This window comes from Ovis aries, chromosome 3 (assembly GCF_016772045.2).
Source record: "Ovis aries strain OAR_USU_Benz2616 breed Rambouillet chromosome 3, ARS-UI_Ramb_v3.0, whole genome shotgun sequence".
In the NCBI taxonomy this organism is placed as follows: Eukaryota; Metazoa; Chordata; class Mammalia; order Artiodactyla; family Bovidae; genus Ovis; species Ovis aries.
This window is the reverse complement of record NC_056056.1, coordinates 222283422-222308830: the sequence shown is the minus strand read 5'-3', so window position 1 is coordinate 222308830 and position 25409 is coordinate 222283422. Positions and strand designations below refer to the sequence as shown.

The 25409-nt window shown below is 60.7% G+C and overlaps 1 protein-coding gene across 2 annotated transcripts in view; it reads right to left on the bottom strand.

Moving 5' to 3' along the window:
- The window catches only part of LOC121819243 (uncharacterized), a 37136-nt gene extending 13437 nt beyond the window's left edge, over positions 1 to 23699 (bottom strand). The window contains exons 1-2 of one of the 2 annotated variants that reach the window (XM_042247879.2): positions 23235 to 23699; positions 2770 to 2955 (exon numbers count right to left, since the gene is read on the bottom strand). In XM_042247879.2, the coding sequence (XP_042103813.1) occupies positions 2770 to 2955; positions 23235 to 23369 (321 nt within the window). In that variant the 5' untranslated portion in view covers positions 23370 to 23699. Of the gene's footprint in view, positions 1 to 2769; positions 9161 to 23234 lie in introns of those variants that run through there. The other variant, XR_006059504.2, reaches the window with a different exon arrangement.
- Between the last annotated feature and the right edge of the window lie 1710 nt (positions 23700 to 25409).

Sequence of the window (25409 nt, the reverse complement as noted above, 5' to 3'; positions counted from 1 at the left end):
TGCTCGCTCGCTGCCCAGGCTCTCACGGAACCCTCTCCCCGACTGTGGGATGGGGCGCCAAGGTCTGTGCCCCGGAGCCCCGAGCAGATTCCGAGAGAAGCGCGGGGCCGGGCGGTCAGCCCAGGCCTGGCCGCTGCCGCCTGCGTGGGCTGCCAGCCTCGAGCCCACCACCGTCCTGTTGGTTTCAACACGTGTGTGGCTGGGCCAGGGTGTGGTCCGCGGGGTCTGCCACCTTCGCTGCAGCGTGCAGCGTCTTTAGCAGCGGCCACGTGGGATCTGGCTCCCTGACCAGGGATCCCAGCACGGGGAGCACGGGGTCTGAGCCACTGGACCAGCAGGCCCATCCCTACGGTCCTATTTATGGGAGCGGGGAGCACCTACCCCGCCTCCAGAAGGGACGGCCCTCCTGCCCACCCCCCAGCAGGGTGGGCTGAGCGAACCCCCGCTGCCCAGTGAGGAGGTCCACGTGACAGCCCCCCCGTGTGGCCCCTGGGCTCGGGGGGCCCCAACGCCCTCCCTGGAGCAACGGGGCAGCAGCTCCGGGCCCCCACGGGTCGAGGACCCTCCACCAACTCGGGGCGCTGACAGCAACACACCCAGTCTTCCCTCTGGACAGCGAATGTGGCCCGGCCGCAGCCAGAGGGCTCCACCGTGGGCCACAGTGAATGCCCTCGGCCCAGCGGCCGAGACCCCGGTTTTTGCAGACAGCCCAGGTCAGTATTTCTCTGTGGATGTTGGCATCAGAAGTTGGACCTCCAGGGCACAGGAGCTGGGAAGTGAAAGGGCACAAGGCCGCCTTCAGCAGGGGAGAACCAGCCAGAGGCGCACACCTGGGGCTGCCGTTTCCACCCGAGAGCTTGGGAGCTCCCGCTGCAGGCCCGGGGACGGCCCAGGGACCCTGGCTGGATGGCTGAGCGTCGCAGGAGTGGCATGCGGCCACAGCCAGAAAGCTCACAGGGACAGCCACCCGCTGGACTTTTCTGGCGCCAGGGCGCCCTTCACAGCAGCATTTACAGGCGGCCCTCCCTCTGGGCACTCAGCACCCCTGAATCCTTTCACCCACCCGCCCAGCATCGCCCACGGAACCACCAGGCTGGCTGACCGCCGGGCTCCCCGGCCCGGCGCTCTGCACACAGAGGTGCCAGGCAGAGCCACCTCCCTCGGGCAGCAATCCTCACCCTCTGCGCCTCACAGTCCTGTGTTCCTGGGTTACACCCACGGCATGTCACCTGCCCTCGGAGCCTTTAAGGCTGTCCTGGGAGTGCAGAGTGGCCCCGGGGAGGGCCTGAGCCTCTCCTGATGGGCCGGCCCACATGCTGAGCTAGAAGGGTGGCCAGGGGCCTCAGCCTGTCTCGGGGTCACGAGTGAACCGCAAGCTGAGGCCCCTTGGGGACACAAGCCCCTGTTTTGTGCGGGGACTGGGAAGGCAGGAGAGTCAGTCAGACCCACCGCCTCTTCACTCTGTGTGACTCCAGGCACAGGACTGCCCCTCTCCGGCCCAGCTTCCTCCCCCACGATACGGGACAGCCCGTCCCCCTTGCAGGGCTGTGACATCACGGGCAACAGGAGGAAAAGTCCCAAACCCCAGGCTGGCTCGCACTCAGGCTCTCCCTCTCAGCCCTGGAATCCCACAGGGGCCCGCGGCTCTCAGAGCCCCTGCCCCACGGAGGGGTCGCTCGGGGGCAGGTCCTCTGTCCAGAGGCAGTTTTGTCCTCTGGAAGCTCCTGGCCCACGGAGGCCAGCGGAGCCTGCTGGCACCAGCACCAGGCCCAGCGGGGTGCCGGAAGGCCCTCCCCGCCCCCCCCAGCCCCCGAGCATCCCTGGATACTGGCACACTCCTGCGTCCACCCACGGGGGCCGGGGCCACAGGGCTCCACCTCAGCTCTGTGCTTGCCACCCTGGACAGGCCCCTCGGGCTCCCCGGGCCTCCATCTCCTCGTCTGCGACAAACGGGCAGCAATGGGGCTCCCCTCCTAGGATTTCCCCAGAGACCAGAGACTGCAGAGAGTGCGCACCCGCCGCTGACCCTCCATGCGCCTTCCAGGCCACAGACGGCCACTCTGGCGCCTGCAGCCTCTCGTCTGACAGCTGGCCGACCCACCAGGGCTGGGCCTGACTGGACACAGCTGTGGGCAGGCCCCGGGGCGGGAGGCTCTGAGCCACCGGCAGGAACTCCCGTCGGCCAAACTGAGGGCTCAGACCCACGGCACGCAGCACCCCCGGGGGCTCAGCCCTGCCTTGGGCACACGCGCCTGCAGCAGCCCACCCGGCCCCTCTCAGAGGCCATGTGTGGGAGAAACGTCCTTCCTGGAAACGCCGAGTGCTAACAAACCGTGGGCAGAGGTGCTGCGGGCACCCTAGGTGGCACTGTGCCAGGACTCAAGCCCTCGGAGGGGCCTGAGACAGGGCAGGAGGGGTCAGAGGTCGGCAGGCGAGCCTGCGGGCCACGTTTTTCAGCACCGCCCTCGCCGGGGGGGGGGGTCCCAGATGCACAGACCGGGGGTGCGTGCCCCACTCTGCCACCCCACTGTGGCCGAGACAGCTCCAGGAGGGCCTTGGGAGGCTGACGGCTCCCAGGGCAAGGCAGTGTGGGCAGGGTGCCGGTGAGTGCAGGCTTCTAAGACACAGCATCTGGGGGCAGAGGTGCCAGCCCAGGGGAGAAGCCGAGGCTCCAGAGCCAATCAGAGCCACAGAGGACCTTCTGGGCTGTGAAGCCTGGCCTCTCGAGGCCTCCTTTCTGTATCTTCAGAAGCAGCCATTTATACCTACCATCCAAAGCTGATGTCTGTCTGAGCACACGAATGTGGAGTTCCCGAGAGCCTGGCAGGCACACAGTGGGTCCGCACCGAAGGCCACCAGCGACAGCAGGCTCGTCACCGAGTTGGTCCGGCGGAGGAGGCCGGCCGCTCCCAGGCTCACACCTTGGGTGGGGGTCACCATAGCCGAGGATGGTACCTGGAACAGCAGAGAAAGAGCCCGGTTGTAGCGAGACAGCAAAACCGCCCTGCGCGTCCTAGAGGTTCCTCCCAGGCTACAGACTCAGAACACCATGAACACATTCAGGCGCCAGGATGGGCCCCGCTTGGAGCCGCGGCCCCGCCACCTTGGCAGCGGGGGCACCCCATGTCAGAGCATCCCCTCCCGGCAAGCTGCCTCCGCTCCTTCTAAATGGGCAGGAGGCGCCGGGACGACAGTGCGGCCCCACCGGTGAGCACCGGTGCCCCAGGGAACGTTTTCCTTCAAGGGAGAACACACAGGGAGAATCTCGGCGGGTCAGTTTCACTCTGGTGGTTAATTTCATAATCTAAAAGAATTTTTTCTTCAGTTACAAATAGGAATAGATGCTCAAGAAACACGATTCTGGGAAACAAAGGAGAAAGGGGCAGCGAACATTTTGCATCCTCCGTGAACCCAGCCCACGGCAGGCCTTGCCCACCCCTGAGGGCCCGCAGCCATTCTGGAGGCACGTGCATGTGGCCATAAGCCCTGTGTGTCCTCCTGACCAGCCACAGAGCCTGCCCGGCCATGACCTCGTCACAGCTGCTCAGCCCACACAGCCAAGCCCACCTTTGTAAGAGACGTGACGATGAGTACCTCTTATCTTTATGCAGACACCTTTCCTTGCTCCCCCAGGGAGACCCCTAGAAGTGGGTTCCCAGCTCAGAGCCCAGGGGCACTCACATGTCTGAGGTAGCTACCCCAAATCTGGCCCCTCAGAACCTTCCAGAGCCCCACCCGATGTCGCAGGTGCAGGTCAAAACGATGGTGCATCAGGGGTAGAAACAGGCCCACCGCAGGGCAGGGACGGGCCCACGACCTCGCCGCAGGCAGCCGACAGAGCCAGGAGGCCGCTGGGCCCTGCCTGCCGGGCAGTGATCTCCCCAAGGCGCGCTTTTATTTTTTATTTCCTTTTTTAAATGTATTTTATTTCGTATTTATTTGGCTGAGCTGTGCAGCACGTGGGGATCTGGTTCCCTGACCAGGGATCCAACCTGCACCTCCTGCACGGGAGCACGGAGTCTTAAGCCCTGGACTACCAGGGAAGCTCCCCCAAGGCACACCTTTAAATGGCCTGAATGGAAGCTGACCCAGACCCCCGACAGCTGGACAAAGATGCCCCAGAAGGGTGCCGGGCGCCAACACCCGCGTTCACCATGACTCACAGAGGTGAACAGTCGTAACGACGGGCTGTGGCAAGGTCCCCCCGAGAAGCCGCAAGGCCAGGGCTGACCTGTCAGGAACCAGCCGCTGCGGGGAGAGGAGAGGCCAGAGGGTCCTGCGCCTTGTCGTCACCCCCTGGAGGGGACCCCTGGGAACTGTGACAGTGTGGGGCAGGAGCGGGTAGGAGATCTGTGAGTCAGAAATATCTCCCCTGAACAGAATGTGCGGAGGGCTCCCCCGCCCATGACACCCAACGGGCTGACGGATCCTGCCTCTCACGCCCAGCGATGGGTGAGGAATGGGCCCCATGGCACCCGCGGGCAGCCGGACTCGCCGGTCTTCCCGGCTGGGACCCCCAGAGGCCGCGCGGTCCTCCCACAGCCTGGCGTCCCCTGCCGTCTGCACTCTCAGGCCGAGCCTCGGGCGTCACTGCACCGTTTGTGGCGAGGTGTGGCTCCACGGGTCCCGGATTCGTCCTAAAAGGGAATGTGTCTGGTGGAGGCGGAAAAAGAAATAAACTCTCTCCACTTGTTTCTGCAGGAGCCTAGACTCCTGGCCGCCACGGTGAGCTGCTGGCTTGCGCCCGGTGCAGAGCCTGGGGAGTCGGCACTCAGCCTTCTCTTCTGTTTTGGTCTCCGGATTCCATTTCATTCATTCATGAAACGCTCCCCAAGAGCCTGCTCTGTGCCAGGCTGGTGACTGTGCCCCGTCCTTCCCGAAGCGCCCAGTCTCCCAGGGCAAGACATCTGCGGGCAATGGGCATGAGCAGAGCAGGGAGGGCTTCCAGGTGGAGGCGATTCTCCACCGCAGTCTGGAGAGGTGGGGGATGGCGCCGTGGAGAGGGCAGAACAGGTTGCTGGGGGCCTCTCCAGTCCCACGGACGGGACACTGGACTGCAGCCAGGAGCTGGAGGCAAGCCTGCAGGATGGGCACCGGGGCAGCGGGCAAGACAATGGACGCCGTCTGGCGGCAGAGAGGAGGGTGTCTGGGAAGTGCTGGACGCCAGCAGAGCTGAAGGGCAGTCCAGGGGTGGTGGGAAGGGGAGTCGAGGACCGCCCCGAGGAATTTCAGGAGGGAGAGGAGACGGGTGTGACTCCAGCAGAGGAAAGTCCCCACGGAAGCCGCCCAAGGTCAGGCCCAACATGGCGCCCTGTCCAGGCAGCCCAGCGTCCCTCGTCTAGGTTATAGAGCAGTCCCAGATCCATGCCAGGAAACGCCCCTTCTTTCTCTTGCCCGACGCTGCGGTCCTGGCTGTCCCTCTCCCGTGGGCCTCCCCCAATCTGACCAGCCACCTTTCTGATGGGCCGCCTCCCAGGCCCTGAACGCAGCTGTGGGCAGAGGGTCGGCTCTGAGGCCTAGGACCGTGGCTGGTCTGGCTCCGGTGCAACGAGGGCTCAGCCTCCAGAACTCAGTTCTCTGGCTGGTGGCACATCAGGGTTCCGTGAGGTCGCCCCGATGACCGACGTCAGGGCCCGGCACACAGAGGGGCTTCAAGCATGGGTGCTGGGCGGCATCCGGGGGTCTCCAGGCTCAGGGCGGGGGGGGCGGCTGAGATAGGAGGCGGCAGTGCGGCCAGCCAGGGAAGCCCGCTGCCCGCCGTGGATCACTGCGCCAGGCTTTGTGATTATCTGGGCGCTTAGGCTCCTCTCTCTCTCCCTCCCACTTCCCTGGGGAAATTCCCTTCATTCCCTCCATCATCCCTGGCTCCCCGTGTCTCTAAATCAACCTTAGCCCGGGCAGCAGGCTGCTCCTCCAAGCTCACGCCCTCGGCCTACTTTACTGGTGAGGGCAGGCTGGGGTGCCAAGAGGCAGGGGCTACTGGGGTGCCATCTTTGCTCAAACTGAAGCTCCATTCCTGCCTTAGACAAAAAACTGACGGTGCTACCCCCTACCCTTTAAGCTGCAGCGACCACATCCCCGGGGCCTATGGGCTGCCGCTCCCGTCGCCACGATCTGTCAGCAAACCCAGGCAGCCTCGAGCACGGGCTTCCACGGTCCCTCAGCCCAGACGACAAAGAGGAAACACCAACATGCCGGCATGGCTGCTGGGCCTTCTGGCAGCGGGTTCCGGGTGACCTTGAGGAAGGTCGGGCTGTCCCTACTCTCCATGGAGCTGCGCCGGGGGAGGGTCAGCCCCTCCGTGGGTCTGTAACAGCCGGGGACGTGCAGCCTGCTCGTTCTTGGCGAGGGTGTAGGGTGGGTACTGTTCTGACGCCACCTCCTGCGCGCATCCAGCCTTGATCCCGATTCTCACTGAATTTCCACACGACCCCGGCACACGGCTCTTGCGTGTGCCCAAGTCGCTCAGTCGTGTCCGACTCTGTGACCCTATCGGCCGTAGCCCGCCAGGCTCCTCTGTCCATGAAATTCTCCAGGCAAGAATACTTGGGTTGCCCTTCCCTTTGCCAGGGCATCTTTCCAACCCAGGGATCGAACCTGTGTCTCCTGCATTGGAGGCGGATTCTTTCCTACCGAGCCAGCAGGGAAGCCCGACCCCTAAGTAACTTAAATATGTATTAATTTTTTTAACACTATCCTTGAGAAGTAGAGAAGGAGGATAAAAAAAAAGAAGCAAATGTAGGAAAAAATATGGGGAACTTATTGAAAATCTGTCCATTTTACAGATGGGGACAAAGAGGCCCAGGGGGCAAAGCAGTCTGCTCAGACCTCCCAGAAACCGCTCCCCCCTGCCCTCAAGGCTCTGCCCCCCGTCATGAGCTGAAAAGTGTCCCCCGTAGAGCAGTGAGCGGGACCAAGCAGGTGCCAGCCTCCGAGGTGCCTGTGACATGTCACAAGAAGCAAGTGGGTGCTGAGGGTCTCGTGGGAGGAGCCGAAGCACCCACTGGGCAGAGTGGGCAGAGATGCCCCTGAGACACCACCCACAGTCTCCTGTGAGAGGAAGAGCTGAGGAGGCCAGGGCCTCCACCGGGGCACCAGGCGGGGCCTGGGGCAGCAGCCTCGGAGCAGCCCTGGGCGAGCTCTTCACAGGCACCCAAGCATTGCCGCTCCCTGGGCCCCTCACCAGGCTCCCTGGAGGAAGAGCCAGCTGGCTTTCTTTATAAAGCTGGATCGCACTTTCTGCCCACATTTCTGACCTCCGGAAACCTCTCGGGTAGTTTTCCAGAGCCCTCTGGATTCCATCGGGGGCACGGTGCATGCCTCTGCTCACTGTGTTCACAGCCAGGCCGCTGGGCACCCGGCACATGCCAGGAGGAGGCCTAGCGGGCACAGCTGCACAGGCCCCTGGCCGCCCGCAGCCCAGCTGGGCCTCCCTGTCATGGGTCCGTGGGCTCCGGCTGGCTCTTGGCCTCTCAAATTTGATCTCCGGTCAAATTCCATGGCTCCTTCCTTTTTTAAAAAAAATAAAAAATAAATAAAATCCCTCTTTGAAAACAAACAAAAATCCCAGAACAGACTCCAGAAATGCTGGCCTTGCTGCAGCTTCATCTTCTCATTCTTTCTCTTTCCTTTTTGGCATCCCAAGGAACTGGAGGAACAGTTCAACCCCGTCATTTCACAGAGAGGCAAACTGAGGCCCAGAGGGGGAAAGGGGCCCCTTCGAGGTCCCCCAGTGACTCCCTGGCACAGCTGGGGCGGGAACCCGGGGTACCCGACTCAGGTCCAGAGTCTGAGCCCCGGCAGCTGCTGGCCCCGTGGGAGAGGAGGTGGGGTCTGAGCCTGTTAGGACGAGAGCCGCCGCGGCCCTGGGCAGGGCTGGGCACTCACCCCGCGGAGGGATGCCCGCCAGGACGGGCAGGCCCGGGCTGCCGGGCCTCCTGGCACAGGAGAGGCCAGCACTTGGTAAATGCGGGAAGAAGCCCCTGCCGGGGCAAGGGGGAGCCCCGAGGAAAGCAGGCTGGCTCTAATGGAAACCAGTCCGAGGGCCAAAGGCAGCAGGACCCCCGCCCCGCGGTTTCCATGGGGACGGAGCCGGGAGGTGGAGTCCTGGCAGGCTTGCCGCAGCAGATGTGGCCTGTGCAGGGCTGGCGCGGGGCGGCGGGAGGGGCGGCGCCGGGCGGCAGGGCCCTGGGACGTGGCAGGCCGGGGCCGGACTCGCGCACAAGCCCAGGGCCGCGGGTCTGCCACCTCCAGGAAGCCACCCAGATTCCCCCCACCCCGGGGCACTCGCACTGGCCGCTCCAGCCTAAGTTTCTGCTCCCCTGGCTGCGCCCAGCCCCCTCCTGCACCATCTCAGCCCTGGCCTCGCGGAGGGCACCCGTGTTTGCTGGGACATGGGAGACACAGGAGCTGGGGACAGACCCCTCAGTCGTGGCTCTAGCCCTCCAGCCAGTGAGCAGGCGCTCCACAAGGCCTGCCCCACCTGGTCCCTGGACAGTGCTGCCGGTCCCCTTCCTGCGCCCCAAGCTGGCCCCCCCGACTGCTCTGCGAGGTGCCTTGGAGAATCAAGTGGGTGCTGAGCCGCCCCAGGACACAAGGAAGCCGCAGGGTCACTGGCAGAGCACTGGGGAGGCAGCCACTCGGATGGGGACTGAGCAGCAGGTGTCTGACGCCGGACGGAGCCCCTGTTCGCTTGCAGAGAGCTGGTTTCCATGAGCTCATCCCCCCACCCCTGCACTCGGTGCTCGCCAGCAGGAGCCCTACACCCTGGGACCCGGGGCAGGCCGTGGGGCATGCAGGCCCCAGCTGTGCCAGTGACACCCTGCTACTGACTGATCTGGGAACCCAAAGATCGGGTGGGCACATCTTCACGGGAGAGACTCAGGGCCCCTCACACATCCAGTGGTGCCTGCAACAAGCCCCACGGAGAGAAACCCCAGGCTCCCGGTCTACACCGCAGGCTCCCGGTCTACACCGCAGGCTCCCGGTGTGATGGAAGGGTCTGGGCTTGGCACAGAGCACAAAGGACCATCTTGAGAACGCTGGAGCCTGCAAAATGGTCTTGCCTGTTTGGGGGTTTTACGGCATCTCCCAAAGGTTTGACTCGCGGTTGTCTGAGTGTTAAAGCCTCGATCACCTCGGCCTACAGCCTCACTCTTTCCCTCCCTCCCACCCCTCGCTGACACGCTGTGCGTCGTCCACGCCAAGCCAGAAAGCGCCACAGCGGCCTGGAGCCTCACCCAGCAGGGCGCTCCGGGGCGGCGCCGGTCCAACCAGCAGGCCTGAGACCTTAGAGAAACGGCAGCTCAGGTGGAGACAGCCCGGGGCTCCCAGGACCCAGGAGGGGAGAACGGAGGCGAAGCCTGCCTCTCCGTTGGGGCAGGCCAGAGGACAGGACCTCCTGGTGACCGGCGTCCGGGGAGAGCCCCCCGAGGCTGGCACCCATGAGAGGGACCCCGTGCCTGGCTGTCCCCAGCCGGCCAGGGGAGATGCTGGGTCCTGCAGTCAGGGGCCCGGGTTTGAGGGCAGGCTCCGTCGCCTGCTAGCCCTGTGTCTCTGGGCACGTTCCTTGGCCTCGGTGAGCATCGAGTTTTCTCAGAGAACCGTCAACACCCACCTTCCACGAGGGCAGGGAGGGGGACATCCCGTCTGTGCCCTATCCTGCCACCAGAACAGCGCTAGCTCCTGCTGGCTCGGACTGGATGTCCAAACAAGATGAAATCGAACAGACTACATCTAAAAATAGATGTTTAAGAGAAGCGGATTAAAGTACCCGGCCCTAGGGAGCTCCCTGGCGGTCCAGTGGCCAGAACTCCACACCCCATGGCGGGGGACATGGGTTCAGTCCCTGGTTGGGGACTAAGATCCCGCAAGCTGGGCAGAGTGGCCAAAAATTTCTGAATTTTTTTTTAAAAAGAGAAACAAGGACTTGACCTTGGGCCTGGCACTTAGTAGGTCCATGAAGGTCAGCTCCCCCCAACCCTAGAGAGCTCACTCTTATTTGCCAACTCAGACGTGCACTGGCCTCCCATGTTGGGGAGACAAGGCTGGACCCCGACCAGCCTTGAGGCAGAAGGTCTCTGCCACTCACCCTCCCCGTGTACCTGACCTTCGTGGCACGGCCGAGGCGGTGGGCCATGGTGGCATGCCAGGCTGCCAGGCTCGGGAGCCAATACCCAGAGGCTGCTTCGCTGGGCACTGGTCACAGGGCAGGCAGGAATACCAGGACCGGAGCAGAGACCCTCAAGGCCCACGCACCCGTCCACCCATCAGGGCCGAGAGTCTCCCAAGGGCTGACACGGGGTGACTTACGAGTGTGTGTTCATGGTGACAAAGGTGCAGGCTGAGGGCACCCTGTCCACACCGCCGAGCACCCTCCTCAGCCTCTGGAGGCCTCTGGCGCCACGTCGGGGGCGCTGCTGGCCTGGACCCGGCACGGTGGGCCCAGGTGGGACCCCTCGTCCCTTCGAGTTCAAGGAAGCAGCATGCCCGGGAGGCTCGGGCGGGCGGGAGCAGCGGGAACTGGCCGCCCGCCTCTGGGATCCCTCCACCCACAGCCGGAAGCGCGGGCACACCCACCGCAGGAATCCCCGGGCAGGGCCAGCGCCCAGGAAACTGGGCCAGAGGTTCCTGTGCGCGCTGCAGCAGCCGGACCCCCAGAGTCCCCCCCGCTCCCAGCTCCCTTCAAGGCTCCGGAGAGTCAAAGGGACCAGAGGCGAGCTTCCTGCAGGGACTCCCCAAAACCTGCTCCCGTTCATGGGAGGTGACACGGCCTGCCTCCACAAGAAGACTGTGGGTAGGACTTACCCTTTGCCTCCGGGTGGGGAAACTGAGGCTGAGAGGGGCAGGTGGCTCCCCGAGCAGCCAGGCCCCATGCTTCTCTCACGAGGCCGCAGCCTGGGATGAAGCAGGCTGGCCACCTGCTTCCAGGCAAGACCCCCACTTGCTGCCTCTGGCCACTCCCCCAGGCCAACGCTGTCTCCCTCACTTCAGAGATGAGAGAACTGAGGCCTGGCCGCGAGAACCATTCTTATCAAGGCCTTTTCTGCTTGAAGGCAGGCTGGGGGTTCACAGCATCTCATCAGACCCTGCCCCCAGTCCCCGCTGTGTTCGGTGGGGAAACGGTCTGCCTGGGTTCCCAGGTGTGCGCTCAGGGCCAGGAGCCCGGCACACGTGGGAGCACACACGCACACGCGCAGGCCTGCACGGAAAGCCAGCCCTGCCACCCGCTTCCCGGAGGAGGGCGCTGGCTGCAGGACGAGTGCCCCCCGGGCCACCCGGCCGCTCCCGCCCTCAGATGCCTTCCCAGGCCCGTCCTGGGCTTCCTCGCCGCCATTTCCTCTCCTAGGCTGGAGGCCCAATGCCCGTCCTCCGGGTCTGCAAATGGCCGGCGTCTGGAACGGCCTGCCGCTCCAAGGAGACTGCGGGTGCCTGACCCGGGCCCAGAGCGCGGCCAGCCCAGCCACGAGCCTTCCTTCACTCACCAGGGCCCGGCACCTGCGGCCTGTCCACCCAGCACTGGGAGAACAGCCACCCTCCATCGGGCAGTGAATGCCCAGCCAGGCACCTTCCAGGCTGGCCCAGAGCCCTGGACCCCCGTGTGTACGCACACACGCTACAGTGCCACCAAGGCACACACACAGGCCAAGGGCTGGCAAGAGCCACACTGGGCCGCCGTGTAGACGCGCATGTCCACGCCATCACAACGCAGGAGGCACACAGGCCTGTGTTCACATCCACCCCAACGCTCATTATCTGGCTGAACCTCTGAGGCTCATCCCCTGCAGAAATGGCGCTGGTGACCCTGCCGTGCAGGCACTTCTGAGACTCAGAAACAAACCAATGAGGAACGGAACGTATGGGGTGCTCTCTGTGGAAAGTGTCGAGGCAAGTGCTGTATCTGTATAACCGTGAGGCAGGGACACTTACTGCCCCCATTTTACAGATGAGGAAACTGAGGCCACAAAGAAGGGAAATAACTCGCCCTTGACCTTGATCAGCAGAGCCAGCAAATCAAAAGGACTCAACCTGAACCCTGGCCATGAGTTCCCGAGCTCATGGTCTCTGCCACCCTCCTCTTCCAGACGGGAAGAAGCCTGGCGTGGAGCACGCAGCGGAGCATCGTCACGGCGACCATGCCCACCACCACCATCCTGCTCTGACCCCATCCCTCTGAGGCTCTGACCCCGGTAACAGGATGTCTTGTTGTGCCTCATCTTTGAGAGCCCCAGACCAGTGCCACGTACTAAACCCAGTTCTGATGCCCTCTGCGAAGACGAACATGGGAAAAGGAGAAAGTGGTAAAACAAAACAAAACAAAACAAAAGACCACCAACCCAAGAGCGCAGCCGCTGCAGAAAGCAGCTCACAACCCACTCCGGTAAATTTCATCAACATCTCACTTTTCCTATCATCCCCCCACATCTCTGCCAACAGGTATGTTCCTTCAAACAAATAAGCCACAACAAAGCGCTTCTGCTGACGAATGGAACGCGTCGGGAGCGTTCGGGACGCGGCAGAGGGAGCACCCAGATCTCACCGAGCACAGCACGCACTCGGGCGAGCTGCTCTCGGCCACGAAGAGCCTCCGAGGCGGCAGCACCGGGATCTGGAATTCAGAGGCGCAGAACCAAACATTCAAAGATAAGGAGGAGCTGGGAAAAAAGAGCCCTCCGAACCGATTACATCATAATGTGAGCAAATTCACAAAATAAACAGTTATCATCATTTGCAAATTATCGTGGCTGTAAAACCGCTCTGCCCTCACGTGTGTTGATATGGACCAATAAATTCTGCACTTTATCTTGGCGAGATAATTTTTTTTAAGTTTATAGCTACTCTTTGTAGTTTACCTGTTGAATTTTTTTTTAGCTTGGATTTAGATGTATCTTTAGACATTTATCATCTGGTTTTATCATCTGGTTTTTCAGAAGCTTCTCAAAATAATTTTTATGAATGTCTACACAGAACAGCGAAAGGTTTCATTTTTTTCCTATAGAAATTATAAAGATATTAAAATCAAAAGTCCCAAAGCCCATAATTTTTAATATAAATTACTGTTAGGCCGTTCATGATGCAAAAAAAGATAAGAATTGGTAATTAAAACATCTGAGGTCCTTTGACATAGGGTATTTGGAGTCTTAAAAAGGTGCAGATGAAGACCAAATTTTAAATTAAATTTTAATAAGATGATGGTTGTTCTGCTACCAAACGTTTCAGGGGATCAGAAGATCATTTAATAAGGCTGCTTTGATGTACAAAGGCAACTTGTTTATTTTGACCTCAGTTCTTCGAAATTGTCGACTCCACAATTGAAATATGCTGTGTGTTCCAACAAGGACCCGGCAGTCATAATGACAGACCAGCCCATCTGTGCTGTGAGAATGTATAATTTCAGTCTATAGTGAATTTATATAGAAGCGATGATGTGAAAACTGCTATGTGTGGTACTTTCTTAAAAAAAAAAAATACTGCTGAGAAGTACTGGGTGCCATGGAGAATGCTGATATTTTTGCCTGATTAAAACAACAACAACAAAAAGATTCTGTGGAAATTTACTGATTTGGGAGAGGTACAGTGTTATTACCCAAATTAAAAAATGAAGATGATAACTGATCACATGTTACTATCCCAACTATACAAGGTGTAGGCTGGAAAATGTGTTATTCATATACATCAAAACCATTAGATGAACATAATCTCGGTGGAAAATACCAATTTAGAATGAAAATGCTTATTTATGAAAATTAATTGATTTTACACTACTTGCGCTACCTTGTCCAAAAAGAAGATGAGATAATGCTCAGGAAATTTGACTGTCACTCTAGGATTTAGAATTAAAGGCCTATTCATCTACACTTAATTACAAGAAAATTATAATTTTATCATATAAAATTTTTTAAAAATGAGGAGTGGGCAGCTATTAAAAGTATAAATCCTTTAAAAATGATCAACCTTCTTCTCCAGTAACCCTCCAACCAACCTCTCTGTACTGTGGACTCTTTTGCCTCTAGAATTTGTTACACTGTTTTTTTCCGATTACTTTCATTTTGTCTCCAGTGTTTTATTGGGTGCTTGCTAAATATTTGGGTGGAATGATCTTCCAGCTTGCAGCAGCAGAATGTGGCTGTCACAATCAGGAAAATGTTTTAATTATCTCTGCTCCGTGTGCCTGTCTCTGCAGCCCCAAATCCTCCAGGAGCAACTGCTGTCGGATCTCAGAACAAAAGCAGCCGCAGACACTCCTCGCGTGTGCCGAGCTCCGTTTCAGGATTTGGTGGTGTCTGCTCCGGCCGGCTGCTCAGGCCTGCACAAACAGGACCCCCACGCCTCGGAACCAGGAAAACAAAAACGCATTCACGTGGGAATTTTCCTCTCGGTTGCAATTTAGAACTTTCGGGGCCTGATTTTCCATTTTCCATAAATCAAGACCCTGGCTGCTGCCCCTCCAACGTGGGGAAACCAGGCTGCGTCTGCGGGCGCTTTTGTCAGCCTGCCAGAGGGTGGAGGCGAGCTCAGAGCTGAACTCCGCAAAGCCCACCTTCTAAATGGAAAGGTTCCGGGCCCGACGGAGAGACTCCGACAGCCACAGGGCCCAGCTCCCGGATGGCAGGGCCGGTGTGGTCCGGGAGCTCAGAGGCCTTCCAGAACTCACTCCCCAACCCGGTGGCCAGGGCTCAGACCCCGGACGGCCGGGATGTCTTGGTCACAGCTCTGCCAGTCGGGGACCAGGGCAGAATCGGGGCACAGGCAGGCCCTGGGACCACTCAGGGCCCCAGAGGGTCGAGCTGGTAGACGGGCACACTTGCACCCCACGAGCCGTCCACGGGCAGGGTGGATAGGAGCCGGCATAGCAGTGTTAGCTGGAACCCCTGGCTTAAACAAGTGCTTAAAACACAAAGCCCAAAACAACCTAGGAGATCTCCCACACTAAGCTGAGAGCTGAAAACAGCTTCCTTTTCTTGCCCTCTCCAAAAATAAAATAAAATAAAAGGGAGAAAGAAACTGGATCGCTAAACTGTGGATATGGCAGCATTAAAGACGCCGGACAAAATGAAAGGGCCTCTGTTTCTCAAGGCAGAATCCAGCTTCCCGTGTGCCCGCCTGGCCCTGCCTTCCGAGGAGTTGGCTGGGGAGACTGTGGATGTTTCTGGTGTTTTTTCCCTTTGCCACTCCTGGTGTGGCCGAAAATTAAAATAATAATCACAACAATAATGAGATCTCCCCCCTCCAAAAAAAAAAATAAAAATAAAACCGGTACAGCTGAGCATGAAAGAGAAGGCCGTGCCTATTAATACCTCCCGAAACATTCGTTCAAATTATAATTGAACATGCAGCTACTGTGAAATAACAAACATTCATTTTTATTGTGATTTCGAACGCCCTGTAGCTTTGGATCTTAAAAATAAATGGGTTTGGCTTCTGCCTCTTCCCTGCAGTTTTTGGAAGGGCTTACTTCACTGAAGATGGGGGGGGGGGTGGGGATCTGAAATAGAATTTTGAATTTCGGGTAACCAATTAGAGAGAAGCAAACGTAACAGGCACAAGATGGCAGAGCCCCCGGCTGGTCTCCAGCGCGGAGAGGACTGAAGAGGAGGCAGACTTACCGGCGCAGGAGGACAGGGAGCTGCTCCACAGCAAGGCAGTGCACACGGCGGCCGTCGCCCCGGCCAGGCCCCGCGGCCGGCAGAGCAGGGCCGGGCCCGGGTGCCAGCCCCCGGGCGCCTCGTCTGTGGCCACCACCGTCCATCGGTCCCCTCGGTCCCGGCCGGCGTGGCCGGGGCCTCGGCCACCCCGGCATCCCGCAGGCAGGGCGGCCGGGAGCCGAGGGGCGCCGGGGAGGGCCCCGCTGCCAGCCCAGGAGGACGAGGAAAATGCTACTTTTGTCTCCGGTTCTCCTCTGGCACTGGCTGCCGGGGAGGGGGCCAGAGGCGGCCGCTGCGGCTCGGCCCCGCCCACCGGGAATTTTTGAAAGATGCTCGTGGGTGCTGGGAGGGTGGCAGACGTGGCAGAGGCGGGTGGGCCGGACCCCCAAACCCACCACCGGGCGGGAGGGGCGGGGGGCCGGCCCTGCGCGGGCGGGAGGGGCGGCCGCAGCGTCTGGCCACTGCGTAGCCGGCCCAGGAGGACGCGGGGGGCCGGGCTGGCCCGGGCGCCAGCCCTCCCCGTGGACAGGCGGCGCGGCCCCGGCGCCATGTTGCGGGAGGCCCGCCTGGCGGGCCGGCTCGGGGGATAGAGGCCGCATTGTTCCCAGCAGGGGGGGCAGGCGGCAGCCAGCACCCCGGCCAGGCTCCCCGGGGGCCGCCCAGAGCAAGCCCCCTCTAGCCAATGCCCCCGGAGCCGTGCCACCGCCCCGAAACCCAGCCCTAGGTCCCAGCAGCCACCAAGCCCCAGGCAGGCCACGCAGCCTCTCCCAGCCTCAGTTTCCCCATTGGTACCCGGGCTGGGGTCTCAGCTCCGGCCACTCGGGGCTGCCGTGATGACACAGTGAGGGACGCTCAGCCTGGCCACGATGAGGGCCCATCACCACACCCCACCCAGACTGCCACAAACCCACGGGTCTCACCCGCGCAAATCCCGCACAGAGAGGAGCGGCCACCCAAGCCGGGTCTGTGGGCCTGAGGCTCTAACAGGGGCGCTTCCACCTGGAGATTGATTAGACCCAGCGGGCCTCTTCTGCAGGCACCAGGCTGTGGCCGCGTGGCCAGCCAGTCCGCCCGGGGTCTCTCCTTTGGACCTTTATGTGGCCCAGAACTGAGGCGATGACCACCCGGCTGTCCCCCTGCAGGGTGGGCCAGCAGGCTGTGAGTGTGGGCAGGGTCCCCGGGCAAGCAGAGCCAGCTCTGGGGGCAGAAGGGACGGCGTGCAGGGACCGAGGCCGGGCCGCCGCGGCCGGAGTTTGCTCAGGGGCCCCGGGGCGTCTGCCCTGGCTTCCAGGCCTTCCCGCGGATGGAGCTCCCACTGCACCCCGGCTGCCTGGAGTGCGTTTTGTTTCAACACCGCTTTATGGTTGCACGAGATGGCCGTGCCCAGGGCACAGGCACAAGAGGGGGAGCGGGAGGGAAGCGGCAGGAGGAGCCCGCTAGTCCTCGGGCTCCGGGCTCACGCACACAGCCACGTGACCAGCTCACCAGCTGATGCCAGAGACAAAGCAGGTAGGATTCCAATGCCACGCGCCTGACCCAGAACACCGGGAATTCCATTCCAGAAACCGCGTGGCACGGCTGCCAACAGCCTGGGCCCGGGAGGAGAGGGTCTCCCATGCTCCATGGGGGAAGCCACGGAAAACTGCAGGCGGTCGGGGGCGGGGGGCGCCACCCCAACAAGGCAGAGGAGGCAGAACCTGGGTTAGGGCGCCCCTCCCCCACCTGGCACACACACCACCCCCAGAAGTGCCCAGCTGGCCACCCAGGAGATCAAGGCCTCCATCCCCAAGGCCTGCGGGTCCGCATGGGGCTCAAGACCCAAGAGAGCAGCCAGGTCCAAACCAGGCCCTTCCGGGAGGGAGCCCAGTGCCACGAGGTTTGGCAACATCGCGGCCATGCTGAGGTCAGAATTATCCACAAGCCCTTCTCCTCCCGGGAGCCTGGGGAGGGCCCCGCAGGTGACATGCACGCCCTCGGACATGCTCAGGACACACGTGTGGCCCTGCAGGCCAGCACCTGCGTGTCCGATGCCTGCTCACACCTGCGTGGAGCCCAGGGCTGTGATGTGCCGTGCAGCCCACCAGAGCACCTCTCACAGGTAAAACATATGGAAGACTGGAGCCCCAGCTCCATCATTTCATTATAATTTAAAATGTAATTATAAAAGACTGATTTGAATGTAAATATCGCTCTTAAACACATGAAAGGCGAATCTAGATTTAAGAGCCCCAAATCAGCAGGTAATATTTCAGCTAAACTTCCTAACCATCTCAAATCCTAGAATTAAAGGAAGGGTGATTCACCGAAAAACCTGGCCCCAGCATCGGAAACCGAAGGCAGCAGAGACAACACGCTTGCCCCCACCCATCTTAAGGGGAAATTCCATTACTCCAAAAACAGAGAGAGAAACTTTGGGCTTTGCTCTGTAAGCCCCATGCACACATTTTCTAACCACAACTGCCAGGCTCATTTAGCGATAATAACCACCGCCTCTGCTGGCCCACAACTCTGCTCAGAAAACCTCTTAGCCACTGAGTCACAACAGTGGGCCCGGCCAGCCGATTTACCCATCCACAGGATTTCTGAGCTGTCCCTAAAGGCAAGACTCCTGAATCCAGAGTCTTGAAACAACACAACTCCATCCAAAATTTCACAGGAAGACTTTGCAGCCTTTTACTTGCAAAGCCCTTCTCCAAAAAAAAAAAAAAAAAAAGTAAATAAAATCTGTGTTTTAGAGTCGTCCTGCCTCATGGGAAGGGATTTCAGTCTTTTCCATTTTACCAACTCCAAGCATGGGCTCGGGGCCTGTTATAGGTGCCCCCTGCCCCCGCCCTCACCCCTGCCCAAAGAGAGCTCTCTTCATTACATTTTTTGGGGGGGGTCGTTAATGCATAAAGTGAAACAGACTCCACTTAAGAGGTTCCAGGATTTTTTTTTTAAGATGCAACAGCAGGTTTCTTTTGTTGTTCTTGTTGTTTTAAAAACCCCTCATTTTTGAAGCCAGCTAATATAACTTGCCAACAGCCTTTTGGGTAAAGAGGAAACCCTGCCACTTACCCTGATGGGGGCCACTCCCTCTCCTGTCCTCCACCCACCAGACGGAGGACCCCTTAAGCCGGTAGGGGTCTGGGCCAATGGCCCCCCACGGCCTTCCAACGCCCCCCACGCCCTACACCAGGAAAACTGGTGCCCCAGTGTTCCCGTCACAAGCCCCAGCCTGATCCGTTCCTCCCGGGGTCCCTAATGTGAGCCTGGGATCCAGGCCTCACTTCCCAGACCGCCTTCCTAGCTGGGCCTTGATCAGGAACCTGGGTCAGCAACGTGAGCCCCACTCGAGCCACAAGGCAGGGAAACTGGGGGTGGCTCTGGAGCAGGCCTCTCAGTAAAAGCCTGTTCGTTCTGTTAGTTCGGAGAACATCCATCCGGCAGGAACCCTAGGCCAGGCCTGTCCAGCCGAGGAGGGTGTTGGGCCTACGTGTGGCTTCGCCAATACGCCAGACTCTGATAAGCTGCCGGCAGATTCCAAGTTCATCGGACAACGCGATCTGGGGAGGAGCAAGGGACGCTGGAGAATCACAAATACTGTCCAAGACTGGCTCTTGGTGGCTTTCCTTTCACCCCCACCCCCGTGAGGACCCTTCTTCCTCCAGTCCGCTTCCGTCCTGCGACCCACCCCCCAGCAGACAACGGCCAGCCAGGCTTGGCCCCAGCGAGGCTGCATCTAGCCCACGGTCCAAAGCCTGGCTGCCTTTCTGCTATGTGCCAACAGGCCCCTGCAAGCGGCCTTTCAGAAGAAATCACAGAGGGGGAGAAAATGAACTTGTGAAAGTTTAAACGCCAATCAGTAAAGAAAGCCAGACATTCCCACTGAAATTCCCCAAGAATCACAGGTCAAGGAACTCTTTTTTTTCTTTTTTTTTCTTTTTCTGTACATCTTGTCCCTGACTGAGTTCTCAGGGCCTGCGATGCTGAGCCACCGGGACACCAGTCGGCCCTGAAAATAAATATTTCATATAAAAGGTCCATTGTCTTTGCTGGGAGACAATTGTTGCTTTTTCTCTCCTCGGCTCCGTAACATCAGCAAGCAGGGCCGATGCCATCTGGGGTTCTTTCTTGTTCCGACAAGATGTTTTGAGAAAGGGCAATCTTGCTGGGTCTTCCCGGATGACCAGTTAAGAGATAAAGCTCTCTTAAAGCAAGCATCTTGGTAAAGGCACGTTCGTATGGGGTCAAAGAACAATTAGCTTGTCAGAGTGATGAGGCCCCATCAAACTGCCCACCTGAATTGCAGACAAGGATGACGAGTGGCTGGCGTGGGCACCCTGGACGCCTGGGTCAGGACGTCTTCCCTTGTCTCTCCCTGGTCAGCACCCCCGGGGTCGGCTCCCTAGTGAGTGCCATCCTTGAGGAGATTCCACTCCTAAAAGGTGCCTAGGAAGAGGCACCTCCTCCGTGAGCACGTGCCTAAGCCAAGTCTCCATGACGAGGAAGGCGCTGGCTCGGAAGCTCCTGGTCGTCTACCTTGAAATCACCAAGGTTCACCCGCACTACCACCTGGGCAGGGCAGGGAGGGGTGTGTCATGAACACCCAGGTGTCCTTTCCAATGAAACCAAAACTAGCTTCCCTGTTTCTTAGAAGATCAAAAATATAACAACCACCAGCAATAAAAATGGCGATTACCATTTACAACGAAAACAATTACGACGACAGCCATTTATGGAGTCCCTGTCACGTGCCCCAACTGGGGTTTGTAGAAATAACCGCGTCTGAACCTTCCCAAGGACCCTCCGAGGCCTGGGCTCTTTCTCCTGATCGAGAGCGTAGGCTGCGGTCCTGGGAGGGACAGGACTTGTCCAGGGTCCCACGGCGAGCCAGGGGCAGGGGACCGGGTTGGAGTGGCCCGGCCGTGAGCTAGGACACCCACACTTGGCAGGATTACTGCAGGGGCGGCTCTGTGCTCCCTAACAAGCAGAAACACCCTCCCAGCCTGAGAACAGCCTGGCCTGATGGTTTGAAGATGTTTCCTTGCCTGGTCTGTGGGGCTTCCTTCCTTCCCCGAGCGCTGTCCCTCACCGAGGGCACACGTTGGTCACCCTGGACACCAGAGAGCCCCTCAGGGTGGGCAGAGCCCTCAAGCCCCTCCCTGGGCCCCACGGGACGCCTTCCTGTCAGGCCTCGTCCACGCCGGGATGAAGATGGAAGCAAGTGAGACCCCTTCACAGCATCGACCACAGCTGGGTGCAAACTCCAGGGACCCGAACGTCCCCCATGTGGCAAAGCTCCCCGCTGGTCCCGCTGAGCAGAGCAAGATGCTGTCTGTACCTGTTTAGGCGGCAGGGGAGACCTGAACCCGCACCCTGGAGACCCCCTGGGCCAGAAGTGGCCAGAGGTGGGGCACGGCAAAGACTCAGCGCAGTCCAGGGGGCACCCTGGGCCTGGCCCTGGTTGTAAACAAAAACAGGAGTGGCAGGGCACCCTCCCACCAGCCCGCCGCAGTCCTTAAGACCCTGCCCCTGCTTAGCACACTCTTTCCCCGAAACCCCATGAGAAAAACCAGGCAGGCACCACATCCATTTTCCGAACTTTGTGTCATGTACACATCCTCAAAAATGCATTTTCTCCAGATGAGACTGTCCCGCATGGTGAGAAGACCTCCCCGCATGGTGAGAAGACCTCCCTACGTAGTAAGAAGCCCCTGGCCGGGACTCGGGTCTCCACGAGGAGTCTCCAGGGTGTCGGGCTGGCCCTAAGGACAAGGACAAAGGCAGGACAGGATGGCGCGGTGCCGAGGCAGAGCCTCCCTCCACGGGGCCGACCCGGCTGTTGGCTGTGGCCTCTCAGCCCCAATACATCCCCTGTGCCGGGGGAGGGGAGGGGGGCGGTGCTGGGCCCCTGGAGCCGGATGAACAGTAGCCCCCAGCTGAGTGGCCCTGGGGGTGCCTCCTCGCATGTTCAGGCCTCTCTGTACTCCTGGTGTCTGGCCCGTGGGCTCTCAGAGGGAGCAACCAACGCCCCTTATTTTGGGGTCTGCTTTAACCCCGGGGGATGCCCAACAGTCTAAGCAGAAGGCCACATCATGCCTGCCCATCGTGCGCTACACTACAGGTCATCTGTGGACCCAGGAGAATGTCTCCTGCATTTTACAAGCAAGGCCCCAGCGGAGCCCGGGCTTTTTGTAATTACTAACCCATCGCTGCCAACACCATGGCCAGTGTCAGCTCCTGGCCAGAGGGGCAAGCCACCCGCCATTTCTGAGGCCACTCCCCAGTGTCTCTTCCCGTGTTTCAAGTCTACTAGCTGCCTCTGATAAAGTCATAAAGACAAATTCAAAACAGGGCACTGGGGTAAGGGGCGATGGCCTAGCTAAAAAGATGGCGAGGATGGCTCTACAGTAGTTCACAGAAGCAAACCTTCAGCCTTGGGGCCAGGTGAGCAGGACCTTACTGAAACCGTCTCTTCGTTCCTCTGGGTTCTCCTCTCGGTTCTGGAAACCAGGCAGCCCTGGGAGAGGGAGGCATTAGGCAGGCCTGGGCTACGCAGGCCTCTGTCCACGTTCCCGGAAACATGGCCTCTGAGCACCAGCTCACAGCACTGGGGAGTTATGGAAACAGGCCCCCCCTCCCCATTATGTTGTGGTCAAAGCACCCCGCAAGGTTGTCCAAACCACATCAATAAGATGAGGCAGAGTAAAGGGGAAATCGCACCTGTGATACGATCATATTAAAAAGCGGGTTTAATCTCCCAGTTATGGGTTTCATTTTAACAGGGTAAGTAACACGCAAACATGCTTTTTAAAAATCCCAAACAGCTAAAAGCAACGAACTAAAATAAAATGAACATAGTGCTGGCCTACAGAGACGGTCGTGGCCTCTGAAGCCCAACTTTGAAGAAATTAATTTCAGCGTTACCTTAAAACCCTGTAATTACGGCAAACATGCATTCCTTTACCCCTTTCTTGCTCCCCACAAATTCCCCAGGGCTGTGGGCTGGGCCTGTGTGTGACCCATCTATAAAGAGGGATTTATTATGAAAAATTATGAGTTGTTTTTGTTTTATGCCACCATAAACAACAGCATCCACACACGGGGCTTTCACTCCAAGGGCCAGAGCGGCCAGTCCTTGACCCAGGGCCGCCCTAAACCAGCTCTCCATAAATGCCTGACCAGCAGGGAAAAAAAAAATAAGCAGCACTGATGGTTTAGGAAGTGAATGAAAGATTTCAGTTTTTCAAGAAAGGGCTGTGGCTTCCAAACAACCTTTCAGAACACGTCTGATCTAAAAACTGTTTTCTCTTTTCCTCATGTTCCATTTAGGAGGCCTGCTATTTGACGTGTTCAACCAAATTCTCTCTGGCAAATGGCCGGCACACATCTGAGATTAAAAGCTGTATTTCACAAATTCCAAGTTCCAAAATTTTAACGACGGCCATGGAGTTGCTGCAAGCTGGGGCAGCTTCGGGTCCAAGATCAACCTTCCTTCCCAGGTCCCCGGGTCTGCGGAAGGCCTGCCCTACAAAAGGGCTCTTCTTAGAAATCCCTTCATCAATATTTAAATATTCACTAAGTAGCGAAAGTGAGAAATGCACTTACCATCCTCAAGTGTCGCCTTGAACCCGACCGAGCCTGGGGCGCGCTGGTCGGCAGCTCTGCCCTTGCCGGAGGATCGCGCTCGGACGCAGCCGGCACTGCGCTATCGCACCCACGGCTGCACAGGCCCTGGCCCATCGGTCCGAGTCCTGGCTTCCAAAATGATTCTCCCCTTCACGCGGCGACAGGGGCAGAGAGCAAAGCAGTGCCATCTCCCACAACTCTTCCCAGGGCGGGACAGCTCCGGGACGGCGCGGGCGAAGCGCACGGCCAGGCCCCACTCCCCGGGTCCCGCACCGCGCCTCCGACCGCGCCGCTCGTCCTCTTCTCGCTGCGGCTTCCCCGGGTTGAACGATCGGACCAACCCGCAGAGTGACCCGCAGGACACGGTCTCCACGTCCGCGACCTGCGCCGCGAGGGACCTTTGTCCGGGGCGAAAACGAAAGCGCGCGGGGCCGGGGGCGCCCACGCCCTGCCACGGAGGTCCGCGCCAGCGCACCCGGCGACTTTCTCCAAGTTCACGTGCATCCCGGGGCAGGCGGGCGAGCGCCGTGGGCCCAAACTTCCAGCGCCCGGCCGTCGGGCGCGCTGCGGGGCGCGGGCGGTCACCGGACAGCCCGGGGCGCAGGCCCGGGGCACAATGGGAGCCGGCCGGCCAGCGGACCGGCGGGTGAGCGCGGGGACAGCGCGGGCTCGGCCTCCGCGCGGCCGCTCATCTAGCGCGGCCGGGGCGCCGAATGCCGCGGCGGCGGCGGCGGCGGCGACTGGGCACAGACGCGCCGCGCGCCCGGTGCATGCTAATGGCCGGCGGCCGCGCCATGAATTATTCAGCAGCGGCGCGGAGAGGGCGAGCGCGGCGCGGAGGGCGGCCCGGCCCGCGTGTCCCCCGCCGCCGCGAAGCCGCCGCGGCGACTTCCCAAACTTTCCCCGATCATCACCGAGGATGCGGCCCCCGCGGCGCCTCCGTCCCCGCCCGAGCGCGCCGGCCGCGCTTCCCCCGTTGCCGCCTATTTTATGTCTTTTGTCTCGGAGTTGGCACCTGTCCCAGAGAGCGCGTTTCCCTGCCCACCCCTTCGCCGCCGGATCAGGGCGGGGGAGGGGGTCCGGGGGACCTGGAGAGGAGGGGATGGGCGGGGGGAGCGAGGCGCCTACGGCCCCGCAGCCTGGGGGAGACCGCCCAGGGGGGGCGGCCGTGCAGCGCTCCCGGGCGCCCCAGTTCCGCGGGGAGATCAGGGCTTCGGCTGTGCCCGGAATACCAACAAGGCCTCCCGGGGCCCCCGGCCGTGCCCGCTACGGGCAAGGACCCGGCGCGGCCCCTCCCCGACTCCCCCTCCGCCGCGCACCCTCCTCCCCGGGCCGGCGCGCGCGGGCGGGGCGGGCGGCGCGAGCCGCGGATTCGCCGCCCGGGCCCCGCGCCTCGCCCCGCAGCCCCGCGTGCGCGCCCCCGCGGGCACGCCGCCCCGGGGTCTCCCCGCCCGCGCGGTCCCGCGGGGCTGGGGGCACCGCTTCGCGGGGACTCATCAGCCTTCGGCTTCGCGCCCTGCGGCCCGTAAGCCCGGGCCCCGGCCCGCCCCCGCCGCCCTGGCACCGAAGCAGCGGCCGGAGCGCGCTCGGCGGCTGCGCTCCGAGGCGCCGGCTGCCATGATTGCGGGCAGCGGAGCGCGCGCGCGCACGCTCGGGCCCGGCTTGGGGACCCGGGGCGGACCGACGGTCTCTAGTCCGACCGCAGCCCAGCCCGGCGGCGGAGTGGCGGCTAGACCTCCGGCCTCCTCCCTGCGAGGCTAGGGCTCGCCGCGGAGCGCTAGACGAAGCTCTAGGACACGGCTTGGGATCGCGGGTGGCAGCGGGCTTCCCCCAGGGCACGGTGCGCACCCGGAGGAGCCCGCGGCGGCTTGTCCCAACCCTGCCTGCGGGGCTGCGGGAGGGGCGCGGGGTCCAGTGGGGTGGGAGACGAAGTGCAGGGGATCTGGTGCAACGGAGGGGGCAGCCCGCTGTGCCCAGAGATGGGGGCCGCAAGGTGCCTGGCAGAGGGGGGCCCTCATGGTGCCCGGGGAAGGCATGAAATGGGCGGGGGCACCGTGCCCGGAGCCGCTGCCCAGCTCCAAGCTCTCTCTCTTCCTTCCCCGCAGAAACAACTTCCTGCCACCCCCCACACCCCCCATCCCCTGGCCCATACCA